Here is a 20,166-nt window from a genome sequence, read left to right as displayed (position 1 = left end):
GCGAACACAGGTAGAGGATATGACCTGATTGGTCGATGGGAGGAATGAATCCAGTTGTTGCCTGGAAGGAAGGGTCAATGAGAGGAATGGAATGGAGGGGGAGGGGCTGGGAAGGGAGTCGGGGGATGGGGAGGAAGGTTATTTGAAACTGGGGAACTCAGTGTTGAGTCCTCCTGGCTGTAGGCTGCCCAGGCGGAAGATGAGGTGATGTTCGTCCGATTTGTAGTCTGATTCGCTGTGGTAATGGAGGAGGCCGAGGATGGTCACGTTGGAATGGGAGAGGGAATTGAAATGGGCGGTGACTGGGAGGTCAGGTCGGCCCCTAAAGGCCAGACTGAGACGCTTGGTGAAATGTGCTCTGAATTTACATTCGGTCTCCCCGATGCAGAGAAGACCACACCTGGAGCACTGGATAAGGTAAACCAGGTTGGAAGAGTGAGACAGGTGAGCCTCTGTCTCACTAGGAACGACTGCATGGGGTCCTGGATGGAGGTGAGGGGGTGGTGCACTGAGTGGCCCTGGTGGAGCCTGAACTGGGCCTCACTGAGCAGGTTATTGCTGAGCAGATGCTGCTCGATAACACCTTACTGATGGTCAAGAGTAAACTGATGGGGAAATTGGCTAGGGATGGATTTGTCCTGCTTTTTATGAACAAGACACGGTTGGGTACATTTCCCACATTGTCGGGTAGATGCCAGTGTTGTAACTGTACTGGAACAGCTTGGCTAGGGGAGCAGCAGGTTCTGGAGCACAAGTCTTCAGTCCTATTGCTGGAATGTTATCAGGGCCCGTAGTCTTTGCAGTATCCAGTACCTCCAACCATTTATTGATATCCCGTGGAGTGAATCGAATTGGCTGGAGACTGGTCTCTGTGACACTGGGGACCACTGGGGGAGGCTGAGATGGATCATCCACTCGGCATTTCTGGCTGGAGATTGCTGTGAAAGTTTCAGCCTTATCTTTTGCCGTGATGTGCTGGGCTTCTCCGCCATCGAGGATGGGGAGATTGGTGGAGCCTCCTCTTCCAGTGAGTTGTTTAATTGTCCACCACCATTGACGACTGGATGTGGCAGGACTGCAGAGCTTGGGTCTGATCCATTGTCTGTGGGATCACTGAGCTCTGCCTATCACTTGCTGTTTATGCTGTTTGCAGGCAGGAGGCTGGAGGCAGCATCAGGGGGTGGCAAAGACGACGTTTTGAGTGCTTATGCTAATTGGCCGGTAGGCCTGTTTGATTGTTTCACCAGGTAGACACCTCATCTTCAGGTCTGCCTGGTGCTGCTCCTGACATGCCCCCCTGCACACTCCATTGATCCTGCCTTGATGGTATTCGATCATAGAACCTGGAACAGTACAGCACAGGAACAGGCCCTTCGACCCACTATGTTGTGTCCAACATGATGCCAAATTAAACCAGCCCCTTCTGCCTGCCGTATCTCTTCATTCCTTGTATACTCATGTTTTTATCTAAAAGTCTCTGAAATGCCCCTATCGTATCTGCCTCCACCCCTGGCAGTGCTCCAGACACCTACCACCCTCTGTGTAATCCTCTGTGTAATCCTCTGTGTAATCCTTGCCCCTCACATCTCCTTTGGACATCCCCCCTCACCTTAAATGCATGCCCCCTAGTTTTACACATTTCATCTCAGGGAGAAAGATTCTGACCATCATCCCGATCTATGCATTTCATAATTTCTTGGACTTTTCTCAAGTTTCCCCTCAGCCTCTGTCACAGAACCTCCACACCCTTCTCTATAGTGTGGTGACCAGAATTGAATGCAGTACTCTAAGTGTGGCCTAATCAAAGTCTTACAGAGCTGCATCCTGACTCTTGTACTCAATTCCCTGACCAATAAAGGCAAGTATGCCACATGCCTTCTTTCCCACCCACCTACTGACATGGCCACTTTCAGGGAACTATGGACTTGAACACCAAGATCCCTCTGCACATCAATGCTGTTCAGGGTCCTGCCATTAACTGTATACTTTTCCTTAACATATGATCTCCCAAAGTGCAGCACCTCACACTTACCCAGAGTAACCTCCATCTACCATTTCTCCGTCCATATCTACAATTGATCTACATCACACTGTATCCTTTGACAACTTTCTGCACTGTTCAAACTCCACCCATCGTGCAAACTTGCTAACCCATCCATTTACATTTTCATCTAAGTTGTTTATATTATCACAAGCAGCAGAGGTCCCAGTATGGATCCCTACGGAACACCACTAATCACAGACCTCTGGCCTGAAAAGCACTCATCCACCACTGCCCTCTGTCTTCTATGGGCAAGCCAATTCTGGATCTATGTGGCCACGTCATGGTGGATCCCATGCACCTTAATCTTCTGGATGAGCCTGCCATGGTGGCCCATGCCCTAAAGCCTGACTGAAATCCAATACTAATGGTTGGGTGGGGGATATGTCGGACCATGAGGTTGGAGATTGTGCTGGAGTACAATTCTGCTGGAGGTGTCAATGGGGAGACTGGGTGCTGAGAGGGTCGGACAGCAATGGGCGATATTGCCCACTGTGTCTTGAGGACCTTGATGGCTGGGGAAGGTGCCGTTGATGTTTCCTGTTGCGTTGCTACAGTGATTGAGTGGGAACAGCTCCGAGCCTGCACCTGTATCTGTACGTAGGCTTTGGCAATGCGGTATGGTCATAAGATTATGTCACAAGATCGAGCACAAGATTAGGCCAAGTTAAGATAAGGTCAACAAAGAAACACCGTTCCCATTTGGTGACTGTACAAGGACTAGCTGATACAAGTAAGAGATACAGGAGGGCTGTGTATATGACAGAGTGGTCTGGAGGTCCGAGGGCCTGCTGGAAGAGAGGCCAATGAATGATGATGAAATGAAGCTGGAATAGCACGTCTGGGTGACTGAGATAGAGCAGGGGGATAGAACTGAGTGGAGTGCTGTCCAGAGATTGTGCGTCCTTTCAATGACTGTACCTACCTGGAGGTTCCTGTGTATTGTCTCAAGCAATCCTGCTTCACATCACAATACCTTGGGTATTTTCCATTCATTCATGGGATGTGAGTATTGCTGGTTCAACCAACATTTATTGCCCAGGACCTATATTGCTATGGGTCTGGAGTCACATATAGGCCAGACTGGGTAAAAATGGTAGATTTCCTTCTCTAAATGACATTAGCGAACCAGTTGTAGAGTTATAGCACTGAAACAGACCGTTCGGTCCAATTTGTCCAAGTTTCCCAATCTCATTTGCCTGCATTTGGCCCACACCCCTCCAAACCTTCGCAAATCATGGACCTGTCCAAATGTGTTTTAAATGTTGTAACTGTACCTGTATCTACACTTTTATCATCATTAGACCAGTTTTTAATTCCAGATTTTTATTGAATTCTAATTCCACTCACTGCCCTGGTGGGATTTGACCTTCTGTTCCCAAGACTTTAGCTGGTCTGTGCTAGTAGTCCAGTTACAATAACACTGGACCATTGTTCGATATAATCTGTTTGTTTTTTTTAATCAGTGGTAGATTGAAGGAGTGTGTGTGTGAGAACGGTTTCCTTGACAAATATTTCCTGCTGGTCACAGATTAATCTGAGAGATTAATCTCCAAATCCCAGAGTCACCAGGACAATCCAGGAGGAAGTGGGATATATCCGGCAGGGCAGTGGGGGGTGGGATGGGCAGAGGACAGTTGAGCTTGGCCAGTGGGCAGGGGGAAGGTGTAAAATATTCAAGGTGTCTTCTCCCAGAGCCGCTCCCCCGCACTGAGACACCTCCATCGAATTGGGGAGCAGCCTCTTCTCTCCCTCCGGCTAGAACTTAATAAATAGGAGCAATGGAGGCCCTTCAGCCCCTCAAACCTGCCCCAGCATTCAATACGATGTCGGTTCATCTGATTTGGGCTTGGCCCCATTTGCCTGACCCCCACTGCCGCTCACCCGCCACGGAAAACAAAAAAAAAGACTCACGACACCCTTGTCAATCAGAAATCTAACTCCGTCTTGAGGGTGTTCCAGCCTCAACTTGGGTTGTGAGGAGAGAATTCCATTGATGCATGACCCTCTGAGTGGAGAAATTCCTCCATAAATTTGAGACCCCCCTTATTCTGAATCCATAACCCCTAGTTCCAGACCCTCTCCCCTCCAGGATGGACAAACATCGCGGAGACACAGTGCAGAATGAGACCATTCTTCCCATCGACCTGGTACTAGCTCCCCAAGTGAGTTGGTTTAGTGCCACACTCCTGCCTTTTTCCAATAACCTTGACATGTTGCAGGTTTCATACTGCAGTCCAGTTCTGTTTTGGACAGCCTTGGGTTGAATGTGCCTCCCTTACACCCTTGGGTGTTGTAATCCCAACCCTGACCACACCCTCCATGGAGAGCTGCTCTGTCACTACTGCTCTGGTTACCAATGTCTTGAAGTCCCAGTCCTGCTGGCCTCGGTTCTTACTCTCGTTCCTGTAAACGCCTTTCCCTGTAAAACCAACTCACCTCAGCCCTGGAAATAGCCCAGGGCACATGCTCTGCACTGCCTGTGGTGCTCCAAAGTCTCCCCTTTGAAAAGGGGCCAGGGTCTCCACTGAGACAGAGATGAGGAGGAATTTGTTCTCTCGGTGGGTGGTGAACCTGTGGAATTCTGGAGCACAGAGAGCTGTCACGGCAGTCTCACTAAGGCTGAGACAGGCAGATTGTTACTCAGTCAGGGGATCTGGGGTCAGGGGGGGAAAGGCAGGAAAGTGGAGTTGAGGATCAGCTGATTGAATGGGCAGCCTGGACTCGGTGGGCCGAATGGGCTACATCTGCTGCTACATTTTGCTGAGAGTCTGCGGTGTGCGCTGAAGAATAAACTTGAGTCAGGAGGAATATTACCACCACCAGCCCACCTCCCAGAAACCCGGAGACAAGTGTAAAATCAAGAGGAGAATCCTGGCACTCGAGTTGTTTTATTTTTGCACATGTCCTTGAGAGAGTGCTGCTCCCTGGGGTTCCTGATGTCAGCAGTGAGTTTGTGACTGCTAATTCCAGCCGGGAACACTGGCTGCGTCAGCTCCAGAGAATCAAAGCGGAACATCAAGGCAGTCTCTCCCTCTCTGTCCTTCCTCAGCCCAGCTCCCATTCCTGTCAGAGTGGCAGGCAGCTGCCAGGCTTTCTCAACGTCTAACAGTAAATATTTATCTGAAGCGGCCTGCCTTTGACCTACCTGCACACTCTGGAGCAGGATGCAGCATTTGTTGATGTTTATCCAGCTCCATCACTGTTTACGTCAGTACCCTTCCCTGACATACTGTGTTATTTGCTGGTGGTTTCTCAGTAAAGTTCACTATCAGGGTCCTTTTTCAAAAGCACAGCGGTGTATTCCTGATGTCGCTGGATGACTAATCCAGAGACCCGGACTAATAATCGCAGAGGCAAAGGTTCAAATCCCATTGCAGGAGCTATGTTTTAAGGTTTTATTAATGATGGTCTGTCTCAGTTCCGGCCTTACTTGCTAAGTGGAAAGATCTTCCCCATTAAACCCTCTATACACTTAAAGGTTTCGATCAGTTCATTGTTTGTCTCTCATGGTTTTGTTGTTGGGAAGTTGTTTCTGTCTCTTTCTCAATGGTAATGGGAGTGACTGAGAATTCTCAACCCACCTCGCTCACACCTCTCCCCCCCACCGAGGGTGACTCTGTGCCACACAGATCATTGGAAAAGTTACCCACTTGTCGATTTACTCCCGAGGGACATTCTTGAAATCGAGGACACAACAGCTTGCTTCACTGTTACAAACAAGGAACAAGGGTAGGCCACTCAGCCCTTCGATCCTGCTGCCCCATTCAATAAGAATGCGGCTGGTCTCATTTTAACTCCAACTCTACATCTCCGCTCTCGGTCATCAAGAATCTATCTCCCTCTGCCTTAGAAATGTTTAAAGATTCTAAATCTCATAACCTTCTGAGGGGAGAAACATGTTCTTATGCCTGTGTTAAATGGTTAAATTCTTATTTTTAAACCCTGACCCACTAGTTCTAGCCAGAGGAAACATCCTTTCCACATCCACCCAGTCCAGTCCTCTCAGGATCTTATATGTTTTAATTAAGTTGCGTTTGACTCTTAGAAACAGGCCCATCCCTGTCTAGCCTTTCCTCATAAGGCAATCATGGAATCTCAACAGTAGAGCAGCAGGCCATTCCACATTGAGTCCACATGGACCCTCTGAACAGCATCCTACCCTGACGCACTCCATCCCTGTAACCCTGCAGCTCACCCATCTAGCCTGCACCTCCCTGAACACTATGGGTAATTTCCCATGGTCAGTCCACCGATCCTGCCCATCTTTGGACTGGGGGAGGAAATCCATGCAGACACAGGGAGAATCATAGAATCGCCACAGTGTGGAAACAGGCCATTTGGCCCAACAAGTCCACACTGACCCATTGAAGAGTAACCCACTCAGACTCCTTCCCCTATCCTATTACTCTACATTTATCCCTGACTAATGCACCTAACCTACACATCCCAGAACATTATGGGCAATTTAGCATGGCCAATTCACCCTGACCTGCACATCTTTGGATTGTGGGAGGGCACCAGAGCATCCAGAGGAAACCCACACAGACACGGGGAGAATGTGCAAACTCCACACAGACAGTTGCTCGAGTTTGGAATCGAACCCGGGTCCCTGGCGCTGTGAGGCAGCAGGGCTAACCACCGAGCCACTGTGCCACCCCATAATCTAGTCAACCTGCTGTGAACTGGTTTCAACACGTTAACGTTCTTCTGTAAGTACGGTGACCAGCACAGGACACAGTGCTCCGGGGTGTGGACTCACCAACACAACAACACAGTGTAGCAATAACGAAAAAGCAGGTTAGGGGCTGAGGGAGGGGCCGAGATCAAGGTGAACTGGAGGGGGGAGGTAAAGCACATAATGCCCACTATTCTCTAAATGCCTCTTTTAAAAAAAAGCTTTTTTTATTTGTCATCAAATACCCCGTGCCTTCATTTCAATGAACAAATTAAACACATAGAGAAGTATAGCTAATACCATAAGATATAGGAGCAGAATTAGGCCATTCAGCCCATTGGGTCCACCATTTGATCATGGCTGATACGTTTTCCGACCCCATTCTCCTGCCTTCTCCCTGTGACCCTTGACCCCCTTACTAATCAGGAACCTATCTACCCCTGTCTTAAACACACTCAATGACTTGGTCCCCACAGTCCCCTGTGGTAATGAGTCCCACAGATTCCCCACCCTCTGGCTGAAGAAACCCCTCCTCATCTCAGTTACAAAGGGTCATCCCTTCACCCTGAGGCTGTGCCCTCGGGTCCTAGTCTCTCCTCCTGGTGGAAACATCTTCTCCACATCCTCTCTATCCAGGCCTCTCAGTATTCCGGAAATTTCCGTGAGATCCCCCCTCATCCTTCTAAACTCCATCGAGTACAGACCCAGGGTCCTCACCCGTTCCTCACATGGCAATCCCTTCATCCCTGGATCATTGTTGTAGACCTCCTGTGGACCCCCTCCAAGACCAGCCCATCCTTCCCTAGATACGGGGCCCAAAACTGTTCACAAGGTTCTGAATGTGGTCTGACCAGAGCCTTATCCAGCCTCAGCAGTACAGCTCTGCTCTTGTATTCCATCCCTCTTGAAATGAATGCTTACATTGCATCTGCCCTCCGAGCTGCCACCTAAACCTGCATGTTCACCTTCAGAGAATCCGGAACTGGGACTCCCAAGTCCCTTTGTGCTTCTGATTTCTGAAGCCTTTCAGTGTTTAGAAAATAGTCTGTGCCTCTATTCTTCCTACCAAACGGCGTAACCCCTCCCTTTCCCACATTGTATTCCATCTGCCACTTCCTTTCCCACTCTCCCGGCCTGTCCAAGTCCTTCTGCAGCCTCCCCACTTCCTCCCCACTATCCGTCCCTCCACCTATCCTTGTGTCATCTGTAAACTGAGCAGCAGTGCCCTCAGTCCCTCCGTCCTGATCATTAATGTATAACAAAAGGGTACGGAAAGATGGAAGAATTAAAGTAAAATGGAGTTTGGCGAGGTTATTAGGGCATCCCGTGCCCACCTCTCCCTAAATACCTCTCAAAACAAGTTTTGTTCCTTCCTTATATACCCGAAGGTGCTATTATGCACCTCTGAATCTTTCTCTTCTGCCACCAACTCACTGGCTATTTTTTTTCCATTTATCACCCATCGAGTCATAGAGATGTACAGCACGGAAACAGACCCTTCAGTCCAACCCGTCCATGCTGACCAGATATACCAACCCAATCTAGTCCCACCTGCCAGCACCCGGCCCATATCCCTCCAAACCCTTCCTATTTATATACCCATCCAAATGCCTCAGTTGTACCAGCCTCCTCCACATCCTCTGGCAGCTCATTCCATACACTGCTTGAAATCGTTGCCCTTTTAGGTCCCTTTTATATCTTTCCCTCTCACCCTAAACCTATGCCCTCTAGTTCTGGACCCCTCCACCCCAGGGAAAAGACTTTGCCTATTTACCCTATCCATGCCCCTCATGATTATAAACCTCTATAAGGTCACCCCTCAGCCTCCGACGCTGCAGGGAAAACAGCCCCAGCCTGTTCAGCCTCTCCCTATAGCTCAACCCCTCCAACCCTGGCAACATCCTTGTAAATCTTTTCTGAACCTTTTCAAGTTTCACAGCGTCCTCAGCTCTCGTGTTGCTGTATCCATTACTTACACATTCTGTCAGAGACAATACAATGACAATAAATCTGAGGGAGAGAGGGTGGTGATGAAATTAGGGTGGATTTGGAGGAGGGAATATAATGTATTCCAATCCCCGCATTGCCCACCTCTCTCTCTAAATGCCTCTGAAGCCATCCTTTATCATTTCTGTTTGCTTTTTTTTGTATTTTTGAATATCTGGAAGTGTTACCACACACAGCCAGTAACACAAAATCCTCTCATGAAGTCCCTGTGGTTTTTTCCACCTACTAAGCACCTCCAGGAAATCACCTGTATTTCCACATTACGTTATGCAGGTCATCAATGGCGAGGCAGAAAGGGAGCGGTTAAATCAAAATGTTGTTGATATTGAGGATAATACACCCCGCCCCCTGCAGTGCCCACCACCCTGTCAATGCCTTTAAAACCAGCTTTTAAATACATGCTCCAAGGAGTATCAACTACTCAATATCACCGACAGAACATGAGCTTTGTCATTCTGAAAGGGGCATCCTTTACATTGTCTTGTCCTGTATAGCGTACCAACCCCAGCATAAAACCAGTGGGATACACAGGCTAAAACTAGGTGGGGACGTGATGGCATTGTGGTTTTATCACTGGGCTGTTAATCGAGAGACCCAGCCAATGTTCTGGGGAGGTGAGTTCAAATCCCTTCATGTCAGATGGTGGAATTTGAATGTGATAAAAATCTGGAAGTATAATGATAACCATGAATCTATTGTCGATTGTTGGGAAAACCCCATCTGGGTCACTTTAGGGAAGGAAACTGTCTTCCTAACCTGACTCAAGACCCACAGCAATGTGGCTGCCTCTTAACTGCACTCTGAGCAATCAGTACTGGCCTGGTGGGTGACACTGACATCCCCTGGATGAATTAAAAATAAACTCCAGGCAGGGTTTGCAACAAGACCGTAGAATGAAATCTTTAAAGAGTGTTGCTCAACTTAACGCTGTCCACATCTGAAACATTTTGTGGCACTAGCAAGAGAAGATAGAGAGAGACTGTTTGCTTAGAATTCAGAATTGGTGTATTCCTTGTCTGGGAGATAATAATGCAGCGACTGTGCTAATAGAAATCTCTCAGCTGTGAGACCGTAACATACTGGAGCAGTGATCTTCTCTCACCTTATTGTTTGTGATTCCTGCTCAGTTGGGCAATGATGTAATTTTTCCCCCCTCTTTCACTCGATGCGTATTGCTCAGAATCAGAATTAACTTGTAGCAGTTTCCAAAGGGCAGATCACGGGTCGTTTGAGACAGAGATGAGGAGAAATTTCTTCTCTGGAAGGGGAGTGAATCTGTGGAATGGCCTTTATTTCAAAGGGGGGTATAGAAGTGGGGAGGTTTTGTTGTAGAAGTGAAGTGGGGAGGTTTCACTAAACCTATAGTGGGCGGCACGGTGGCACAGTGGCTAGCACTGCTGCCTCACAGCGGCAGAGACCCGGGTTCAATTCCTGCCTCAGGCGACTGACTGTGTGGAGTTTGCACGTTCTCCTCGTGTCTGCGTGGGTTTCCTCCGGGTGCTCTGGTTTCCTCACAGTCCAAAGATGTGCAGGTCAGGTGAATTGGCCATGGTAAATTGCCCATAGTGTTAGGTGAAGGTCACACCTACCTTGTGTTCACTTATCACTATCTGACCATTCTGCCCCTCTCCCCCTCCCCTTTATCTGCAGCTCCTCCTACTCCCACCCCCAATCCTGAGGGAGGGTTTTACCCGAAACGTTGACTTCTCTACCTCCTGATGCTGCCTGCCTTGCTGTGTTCTTCCAGCCTCCTGCTGGTCGACCTTGGATTCCAGCATCTGTAGTTTGTTTTCTAGTGAGAGTCCAGCTGGAATACTGTGGACAGTTTAGGGTCCCTTATCTAAGGAGAGATAGACTGGCATCGGAGGCAATCCAGAGATTGGCTGATCCCAGGAATGGAGGGACTGTGTTATCAGGAGAGGTTGAGTAGGTTGGGCCTGCACTCATTGGAATACAGAAGAATGAGAGGTGACCTTGTTGAAACTTACCAGATTCATTCAATATGATTATGGCTGATCATCGAACTCAGTGCCCCATTTCTCCCCATACCCTGTGATCCCTTTATTCCGAAGAACTATATCTATCTCCTTCTTGAAAACATTCAATGTTTTGTTCTCAACCACTTCCTGTGGCAGAGAATTCCCCAGGCTCCCCACTCTCTGGGTGAAGACATTTCTCCCCATCTCAATCCAAAATGGTCTCCTCCATATCGCTAGACTATGACCCTTCATTCAGGACTCCCTAGACAATGAAACATCCTTCTGATTGGAAGTTGATTATCTGGCCAAGGAAGGTGAATAGATAATAGTCACATTGTGTATTGCCTTAGTGCTATCCATGCTGAGAGTCATGATGTGGAGGTGCTGGTGTTGGACTGGGGTGGACAAAATTTAAAATTGCCCAACACCAGGCTATAGTCCAACAGGTTTATTTAGAAGCACTAGCTTTTGGAGCTCTGCTCCATTGTCAGGTAGCTTGTGGGGGCAGGATCATAGGACACAGAAGTTATAGTGAAAGGTCAAAGTGTCAAGTAACTGATGCGGTGTTTTCGATAAACCTAGATTGCTATTAAGTCTTTAATCACTTTGAATGGGGATGCAGGTTCCAATTGATTAATATGTAAATCCCAGAATTTCACGCCACAGCCCCAAGATAACTTAAGGTTTAATCAGTATTAAAAAATGCTGACACCTTCGTTCTGACAAAGGTCTGTATCCCAACCTGGAGCCAGACTGGAATTTTTCAAATGTCACATTGACTGGAGTGGGGGAGTCCAGAGCTAGAGGGCATAGGTTTAGGGTGAGAGGGGAAAGATATAAAAGATACCTAAGGGGCATATGTTTTCACACAGAGGGTGGTACGTGTGTGGAATGAGCTGCCAGAGGAAGTGGTGGAGGCTGGTACAATTGCAATATTTAAGAGGCATTTGGATGGGTATATGAATAGGAAGGGTTTGGAGGGATATGGGCCGGGTGCTGACAGGTGGGACTAGATTGGTTTGGGATATCTGGTCGGCATGGACGGGTTGGACCGAAGGGTCTGTTTCCGTGCTGTACATCTCTATGACTCTATGACTGGCTGCTAACCGATGAGAGTAAGTGACTAACTCATCTTTGCTCTGCTTTGCTTCCAGTTACAGGAGGAGACGCAGTCGGCATGTTGCTGCATGTTGGTGTCATCAGAAGACAATGGTCAACTCTTCTGTCGGGTCAGTGCTGGGGTGTGCTGTGGTCGGTGAGGGAAGGGGGCTTCACAATCAGGGACATTGTTTGACAGAGTCAAACATGAGGTCATCATTGACGTCAGTGCCAGCCATGGGTCTCCCTCCCACTGACTCAGAGAAGTCTTGGATTGGAAGGGGCAATTCCAGGTTTGTTGACCTATCTTCTATCTCCCTCTATAGGGCTGATCAAGTGCTGCCCACTGCCATCTCTTACGATATTGAACCCTGTTCCTGCAGGTCTTTATTGTATATTCCAATCAAACTGTTCGGGGATGTCCCACCTACACACTGGCACAGCTGGGACTTGGACCTGGGTGTTCCTGGTTCAGAGGTAGGGGCACTGCCAGTGAGCCCCCCAATGGTCTTTGATGCTGAAGTGTGTGTTGCCATTGTGTGAAATGGCAGTGAGTCCACCATTGATTGCCATGTACCTTACTGGTCACTGCAGCTTCAAACTGATGGGACCACACGGGAGGCAATACAGGAGAGGATTGTTTTCTTTGTTGACAGTATGTGGATAGCATAGAAATGTAGAAATTAGCAGCAGCAGTAGGCCATTCGGCCCTTCAAGCCTGCTCCACCATTCAACATGATCATGGCTGACCATCCAAAAGAGTCCCCTGTTCCCACTTTCTCTCCCATTCCCTTTGACTTCTTCAGCCCTAAGGCCTAATGTCTTGAAAACATTCAATGTTTTGGTCTCGATTGATTTCTGGGGCAGAGAATTCCTCAGGCTCCCCACTCTCTGGGTGAAGACATTTCACCTCATCTCAGTTTGAAATACCCTAGCCCGTGTCCTTACACTGTAACCACTGGTGTCACTGGCTGGGCCAGCAGGTATTTCCTGTCCCTAGTTGCCCCCTTGAGAAGGTGGGGGTGAGCTGCCTTCTTGAACCGCTGCAGTCCATGTGCTGTAGGTAGACCGACAACGCCCTTAGGCAGGGAATTCCAGGATTTTGACCCAGTGACAGTGAAGGAACGGTGATATATTTCCAAGTCAGGATGGGGAGTGGCTTGGAGGCGAACTTGCAGGGGTTGGTGTTCCCATGTATCTGCTGCCCTTGTCCTTCTGGATGGAAGGTGGGTTTGGAAGATGCTGTCTGAGGAGCCTTGCTGAACTGGCCCCATGAAAGGAAGTTACCTGGACTTCAGGATGTTGGTGATGAGGAAAGATTGGAAAGACTGGAGTAATTTCCGTTGGGATCACAGTGGGTTGAAGGGAGAGCTGATTGTAGAGAATAAATTGATGGTGGATTTGGAGAGAGTGAGTAGTAAGGTTCAATTCTGCTTTGTGGAGGGATACCAATCAAAGGCATGGAGTTTTTGTAGGAGAGAAATGGTTTATTGGTAATCGAGGGGAATTTATTTCATTCACTGAGGATCTGGAGGGTGGCATTAGGGCAGAAAACATCACAACCTTTTAAAAATGTTTGAACACATGGTTAAAGGGCAAGGTCATGATTGGCTACACACTCAAAGCTAGATAGTGAGATTAGATGCATAGCTCATTGTAGGTCAGCATGAGCATGATGGGCCAAAAGGCCATCTTCTTTACTATAACTATAAAGATTCACTTATTTTTCCTCTTCATTGTGTGGAATTAGTCACAATTGGATTGATGGATTACGGGAGAGTTCATTCGGACGGCTCACCTGGAGCCAGTCTCTATCACTATATCAGATCACTGAAGACACAGTCCCTGGGCATTGGCAAGGAGCTGTTGTGGGGAGCCAGTCAAAATACAAATTAACTGTCACAGCTTCAGCATCCCAACAGTGACTGCGACAGGGTGTGGAGCATCTCAAATTGATCTGATATTTTAAAAAGCGCTTTTGAAATACAATATTTCCAGAGAATCTGATCACATCTGCCATCAGGAACAACGCAACCACCAAACCCACTTCAGAGGAATCATTTGGCAATACAGTGCTGTCCCCATCCTGGGAGTGTTTGTTGGGGACGGTGTAGAGGGAGCATTACTCTGTGTCTAATCCTGTCCTGTCCCCATCCTGGGAGTGTTTGGTGGGGACAGTGTAGAGGGAGCTTTACACTGTATCTAACCCTGTGCTGTCCCTGTCCTGGGAGTGTTTGGTGGGGACAGTGTAGAGGGAGCTTTACTCTGTATCTAACTCTGTGCTGTCCCTGTCCTGGGAGTGTTTGTTGGGGACAGTGTAGAGGGAGCTTTATTCTGTATCTAACCCTGTGCTGTCCCTGGCCTGGGAGTCGATCACTGACTTGGATGTCAGCGCAATGTACAATTCCCCAGTAGCAACCTTCATCATCAAGAACTGTTGCTATGACAATTCTTTCCATGTTGCAAGGTTAATTTATAATGAGTCCTTGCTGTCTGACTGAAGGAGCTGTGAAGTTGAATTGGAAATGCTTTAATCAGTTCTGAGCGAGGTACTTTATTAGTTCCTTTAGCGGAAGGCACACTCCAATCAGTGTAGTGCTCTTACAATGAATAGAGTCATTAACATTCTTCTGATAAAGTGCTCCTTATTCAATGTGATAGAATATTCGACTGAAGGCCAACATTTCAATAAAGCCCCACAGTTCAGCACATGCAGATCTTCCAGCTTCCTGCCTATTCATGATCCTGGTGCCATTCTGTTCTTGTAAGGTGGTATTTATAGCTCGCTATGAGGGGTACACTGTCTTGGAAGATTCAACACAGTGGCTCTGAAAAGGCAAATGGATAATTACCTTGAAGGGAAACATTTTGGTGAGCTGTGGGAATGAATAGCTGGGATCCTAGCACTGATCTCTGCCATTTGGAAACAAATCTGTTAATTCCCACTCTCTGTTTAAAGAGGCACAGGGATAAGCAGCAAACCTGACTCACTGATCTCCTTTCGGGGAGGAAATCCGCCGTCCGAACCCAGTCTGGCCTGCATGTGACTCCAGACCCACAGCAATGGGGTTAACTCAACCACCCTCTGAAATGCCTGAGCAAGCCGCCCTGTCAAGGGGCAATTAGGGACGGGCAACAAATACTGGACATGCCAGCGACGCCACATGCTGTGCTTTAACCCACCAAGAGGAAAGCTATTTGTGTTTGGTTTTACACATCACCGACTGTCTTAGAATTGATTGAACATGAAGTTTCAGAACCCCATCAGCTGGGTCAGAAACATTCCCCTCAAATCCCATCCAGACCTGAAAATAATTTCCTTAAATCAATGGATTGGCTTCTCTGCTCAGAAATAAAAATTCTTTCTGTCTACATTATTCTTTTATACGCCTCCGAGTAGGCCATTCAGCCCCTCAGGCCTCTGCTGCCATTCAATGAGATCATGGCTGATATGGTAGTGGCCACAACTGCGCTCTTCTACCTTTTCCCCATAACCTTTACAAGGATGTTGCCAGGGTTGGAGGATTTGAGTTACAGGGGGAGGCTGAACAGGCTGGGGGTGTTTTCCCTGGAGTGTCGGAGGCTGAGGGGTGACCTTATAGAGGTTTACAAAGTTATGAGAGGCATGGATAGGGCAAATAGGCAAAGTCTTGGGGTCGGGGAGTCCAGAACTAGAGGGCATAGGTTGAGGGTGAGAGGGGAAAGATATGAAAGGGACCTGAGGGGCATCGTTTTCACAGAGAGGGGGTACATGTATGGAATGAGCTGCCAGAGGAAGTGGTGGAGGCTGGTACAATTGCAACATTTAAAAGGCAGCTGGATGGGTATATGAATAGGAAGGGTTTGGAGGGATATGGGCCGGGTGCTGGCAAATGGGACTAGTTTAAGATATCTGGTCGGCATGGACGAGTTGGACCGAAGGGTTTGATTCCGTGCTGTACATGTTTATGACAATGACTCTAATTCCACTTTCCTTTCTGCTCTCCATAACTCTTCAATCCATTACTAATTGAAAATCTGTTTATCTCCTCCTCAAATTTACTCAATGTCGCTGCAACCACTGAACTCTGGGGCAGTGAATTTGATAGATTTACCACCTTTTGAGGGAACTAATTCCTCCTCTTCTGTAACAATACAGGAGGGATTACTTCTCTCAAAACAGAAGTATGGAGTCTCCTGAGCAGTGAGGCGATATGGGCAGAGCTCAGAAATAGGAAGGGAGCGGTAACAATGTTGGGGCTATACTACAGGCCTCCCAACAGCGAGTGTGAGATAGAGGTACAAATATGTGAACAGATTATGGAAGGATATAGGAGCAACAGGGTGGTGGTGATCGGAGATTTTAATTTTCCCAACTTTGACTGGGATTCATTTAGTGGTAGAGGATTGGATGGAGCAGAATTTGTAAGGAGCATCCAGGAGGGGTTTCTAGAGCAGACAGTAAATAGTCCAACTTGGGAAGGACCATACTGGACCTGGTGTTGGGGAGTGAGCCCGGCCAGAGGAGTGAAGTTTCAGTCCGGGATTACTTTGGGAATAGTGATCACAATTCCGTAAGTTTTAGAATACTCATGGACAAAGACGAGAGTAGTCCTAAAGGAAAAGTGTTCAACTGGGGGAAAGGCCAACTCTACCAAAATTCAGCAGTAGCTGGGGAATGTGGGTTGGGAGCAGCTGTTGGAAGGGAAATCCACATTTGATATGTGGGAGGCTTTTAAAGAGAGTGCGGGACAGAAATGTGCCTGTGAAAATGAGGGATAGAGATGGCAAGATTAGAGAACCGGGGGTGACAGGTGAAATTGTGAGACTAGCTACGAGGAAAAGGAAGCATACATAAGGTCTAGGTGACTGAAGACAGATGAAGCTTTGGAAGAATATTGGGAAAGTAGGACCAATCTGAAACAAGGAATTAAGAGGGCTAAACTGGGACATGAGATACCTTTAGCAAACTGAAAACCCCAAAGCCTTTTATTCATATATAAGAACCAAGAGGGTAACTAGAGAAAGGGTTGGCCCACTCAAGGACAAAGGAGGGAAGTTATGCATGGAGTCCGAGAAAATGGGTGAGATTCTTAATGAATGCTTTGCATCGGTGTTCACCGAGGAGAGGGATGTGATGGATTTAAGGTTAGGGATAGATGCTTGATTACTCCAGGTCAAGTTGGCATAAAGAGGGAGGAAGTGTTGTGTGCCCTGAAAGGCATTAAGGTGGACAAGTCCCCAGGTACAGATGGGATCTATCCCAGGTTACTGAGGGAAGCGAGAGACGAAATAGCTGGGGCCTTAACAGATATCTTTGCAGCATCCTTGTACACGGGGAGGTCCCAGAGGACTGGAGAATTACTGATGTTGTCCCCTTATTTAAGAAAAGCAGGGATAATCCAGGTAATTGCAGACCTGTGAGTGGTAGGGAAGCTACTAAGAAGATACTAAGGGATACAACATATACCCATTTGGAAGAAAATTGGCTTCTCAGCAGCATGGTTTTGTGCAAAGAAGGTCATGTTTTACCAACTTAATAGAATTCTTTGAGGAAGTGACAAAGTTGATTGAAGAGGGAAGGGCTGTAGATGTCATATACATGGACTTCAGTAAGGCGTTTGATAAGGTTCCCCACGGTAGGCTGATGGAGAAGGTGAAGTCGCATGGGGTCCAGGTCTAGATGGATAGAGAACTGGCTGGGCAACAGGAGACAGAGAGTAGTCAGGGATGGGAGTTTCTCAAAATGGAGAACTGTGACCAGTGGTGACCCACAGGGATCCGTGATAGGACCACAAATGGAATTTGTGATATACATCAATGATTTGGAGGAAGGTATAGGTTGTCTGATTCGCAAGTTTGCAGATGACACTAAGATTGGTGGAGTAGCAGATGGTGAAGGGGGTTACCAGAGGATACAGCAGAATATCGATAGATTGAGAGTTGGAAAGAGAAACGGCAGGTGGAGTTTAATCTGGGCAAATGTGAGGTGATCCACTTTGGAAGATCCAGTTCAGTAAATGGAAAAGTTCTGGGGAAAATTGATGTACAGAGAGATCTGGGTGTTCAGGTCCATTGTTCCCTGAAGGTGACAACACAGGTCAGTAGGGTGGTCAAGAAGGCATACAGCATGCTTTCCTTCATCATACAGGGTATTGAGTACTAGAGTTGGCAGGTCATGTTCCAGTTGTATAGGACTCTGGTTCGGCCCCACATTTGGAATACTGCATACAGTTCTGGTCACCACATTACCCAAAGGATGTGGATGCTTTGGAGAGGGTGCAGAGGAGGTTCACCAGGATGTTGCCTGGTATGGAGGGTGCTAGCTATGAGGAGAGGTTGAGTAGATTAGGATTATTTTCATTGGAAAGATGGAGGTTGAGGGGGGGCCCTGATTGAGGCCTACAAAATCAGGAGAGGTGTAGACAGGATGGATAGCAAGAAACATCTTCCCAGAGCGGGGACTCAATTACTAGTGGTCACAAGTTCAAGGTGAGAGGGGAAAGTTTAGGGGAGATATGCGGGGAAAGTTCTTTACGCAGAGGGTGGTGGGGGCCAGGAATGTGTTGCCAGCAGAGGTGGTAGGGGCGGGAACGATAGTGTCATTTAAGATGTATCTGGACAGATTCATGAATGGGCAGGGAGCAGAGGGATTCAGATCCTTAGAAAATAGACAGGTTTAGATAGACGATCTGGATCAGCACAGGCTTGGAGGGCTGAAGGGCCTGCTTCTGTGCTGTAGTGTTCTTTGTTCATAACCTCCTCCCCTACCTTTCCATTGATAAAATTCTCCAATCTTAGTAACCTGTGGGTTAATCGATCAGCTCCTTCCTGTAACACGGTGACCATATCACTTTCTGGATAAAGATTTTAACTTGTTCCTTCTGATTGTCTTTCTGACAGGTTGTTGGAGACAAAGTCCTTGAGGAAGAGATTATTTTTCCGGTGAGTACTATTGCACCTGAGCGACACTTGAACTCACTGCTGTCTCGGGTCCTCCACTGTTGAAGACCATCCCTTTGTTACTCCCACACCTGACATTTCTAGCACCCGACTGCATGGCCTCCTCAATCCTCCCTTCGATAAACGTTCATTCACTCACCCGAACCTCTGCTGCCTGTGTTTTGATGTGATGCAGAGGTGCTGGTCTTGGATTCAGTGGACAATGTCAGAAGTCACGCAACACCAGGTGATATCCAACAGGTTTATTTTAAATTATAACCTTTGTCAGATGAAGTGGAGGGAAGCACTCAGGCACTGATGAAGGAGTCGTGCTCTGAAAACCTGTGATTTTAAATAAACCAGCTGGAGTATAACCTGGTGTAGTTTGACTTGCATTAGATCAAATTCCTTCATCATCCCTTGTACATCCTCAGCTACAATACCTCTCAGTTATTGACTTTAAAATTCACACCCTTGTTTTCCAATTCCTCCATAGCCTCTCTGCATCCTTCCCAATTTCTGTATCTCCTCCAGTCCCACAACCTTCCAAAATAGCTGCATTTCTTCAATATGCACTTTCCCAATCATCATCCCTCTTTCATCGGTATCTGTGTTGCCTGGGCTCCAAGTTCTGGAATTCCTTCCTGTGTTTTCACACTGAGAGAGAGAGGATGATGAGACGCTGCTGTAAGATTACTGAGGAAGTTGGAGATAATCTGTGGAGATGTACCTGGATGTACAACGTTAGTGAGATATAATATAAAGGTAGGACAGTCAGGATGGGACTAACTGAGTTTGGGATTATGGTCAGCATGAACTGGATGGACCAAAGGGCCTGTTTCTGTGCTGTATGACTCTATAACAACTTTATCTCCTGAGCCCAGAGAGAGAAGCACAGGCTGATGTGTGAACAGAGATTCAGTGTGTTCAGCCACCCTTATGAACTCTGGTTTTCAAACAGCTTTTTCTCATTTCAGTCCCCAGTTTTGAAAAGCACAAAATCAAAAGATTACACTTTCTAACCCTCTCTGCCTCTGTACACCTCTCTCTCCAAATCTTCTCTGATCAGGCTGTCTGTCATGTGAGCAGATTTTTTTTAACAGCAGAATAATATTCAAGTAAAGCATTTTTGGATATTAACTCTAAAGCTGCTTTATTAATAAACATTGTTGTCACATGCAAAACATGCATCAGTTCCAAGTGAATTTGTGCTGAATAAGTGCATTGCTTGCAGTTCAGTGGGTGTTGGAGTCAACAGTTCTCTCTATGTCAACCTTTAGAATTCCTACAGTGTGGAAGCAGGTCATTTGGCCCATCGAGTTCACATTGACCCTCCAAAGAGCAACCTACCCCTTCCCTAACTTATCCCTGTAACCCTCATTTCCCTTGGTTAACCCACCTAGCCTGCACATCCCTGGACACTACCGGGCAATTTAGCCTGG

General features: G+C 47.4%; 1 protein-coding gene across 3 annotated transcripts in view; it reads left to right on the top strand.

Moving 5' to 3' along the window:
- LOC132816569 (cGMP-dependent 3',5'-cyclic phosphodiesterase) overlaps nucleotides 1–20,166 on the top strand; it is a 312,596-nt gene that overhangs the window by 149,380 nt on the left and 143,050 nt on the right. For all 3 annotated transcript variants that reach the window (XM_060826337.1, XM_060826336.1, XM_060826338.1), the window contains 2 exons: nucleotides 11,860–11,934; nucleotides 18,686–18,727. In XM_060826337.1, coding sequence (XP_060682320.1) covers nucleotides 11,860–11,934; nucleotides 18,686–18,727 — 117 coding nt within the window. The remainder of the gene's footprint in view (nucleotides 1–11,859; nucleotides 11,935–18,685; nucleotides 18,728–20,166) is intronic.

The sequence above is a fragment of the Hemiscyllium ocellatum genome, chromosome 6 (assembly GCF_020745735.1).
Source record: "Hemiscyllium ocellatum isolate sHemOce1 chromosome 6, sHemOce1.pat.X.cur, whole genome shotgun sequence".
Classification (NCBI taxonomy): Eukaryota; Metazoa; Chordata; class Chondrichthyes; order Orectolobiformes; family Hemiscylliidae; genus Hemiscyllium; species Hemiscyllium ocellatum.
This window is presented reverse-complemented; position numbering and strand designations above follow the sequence as displayed.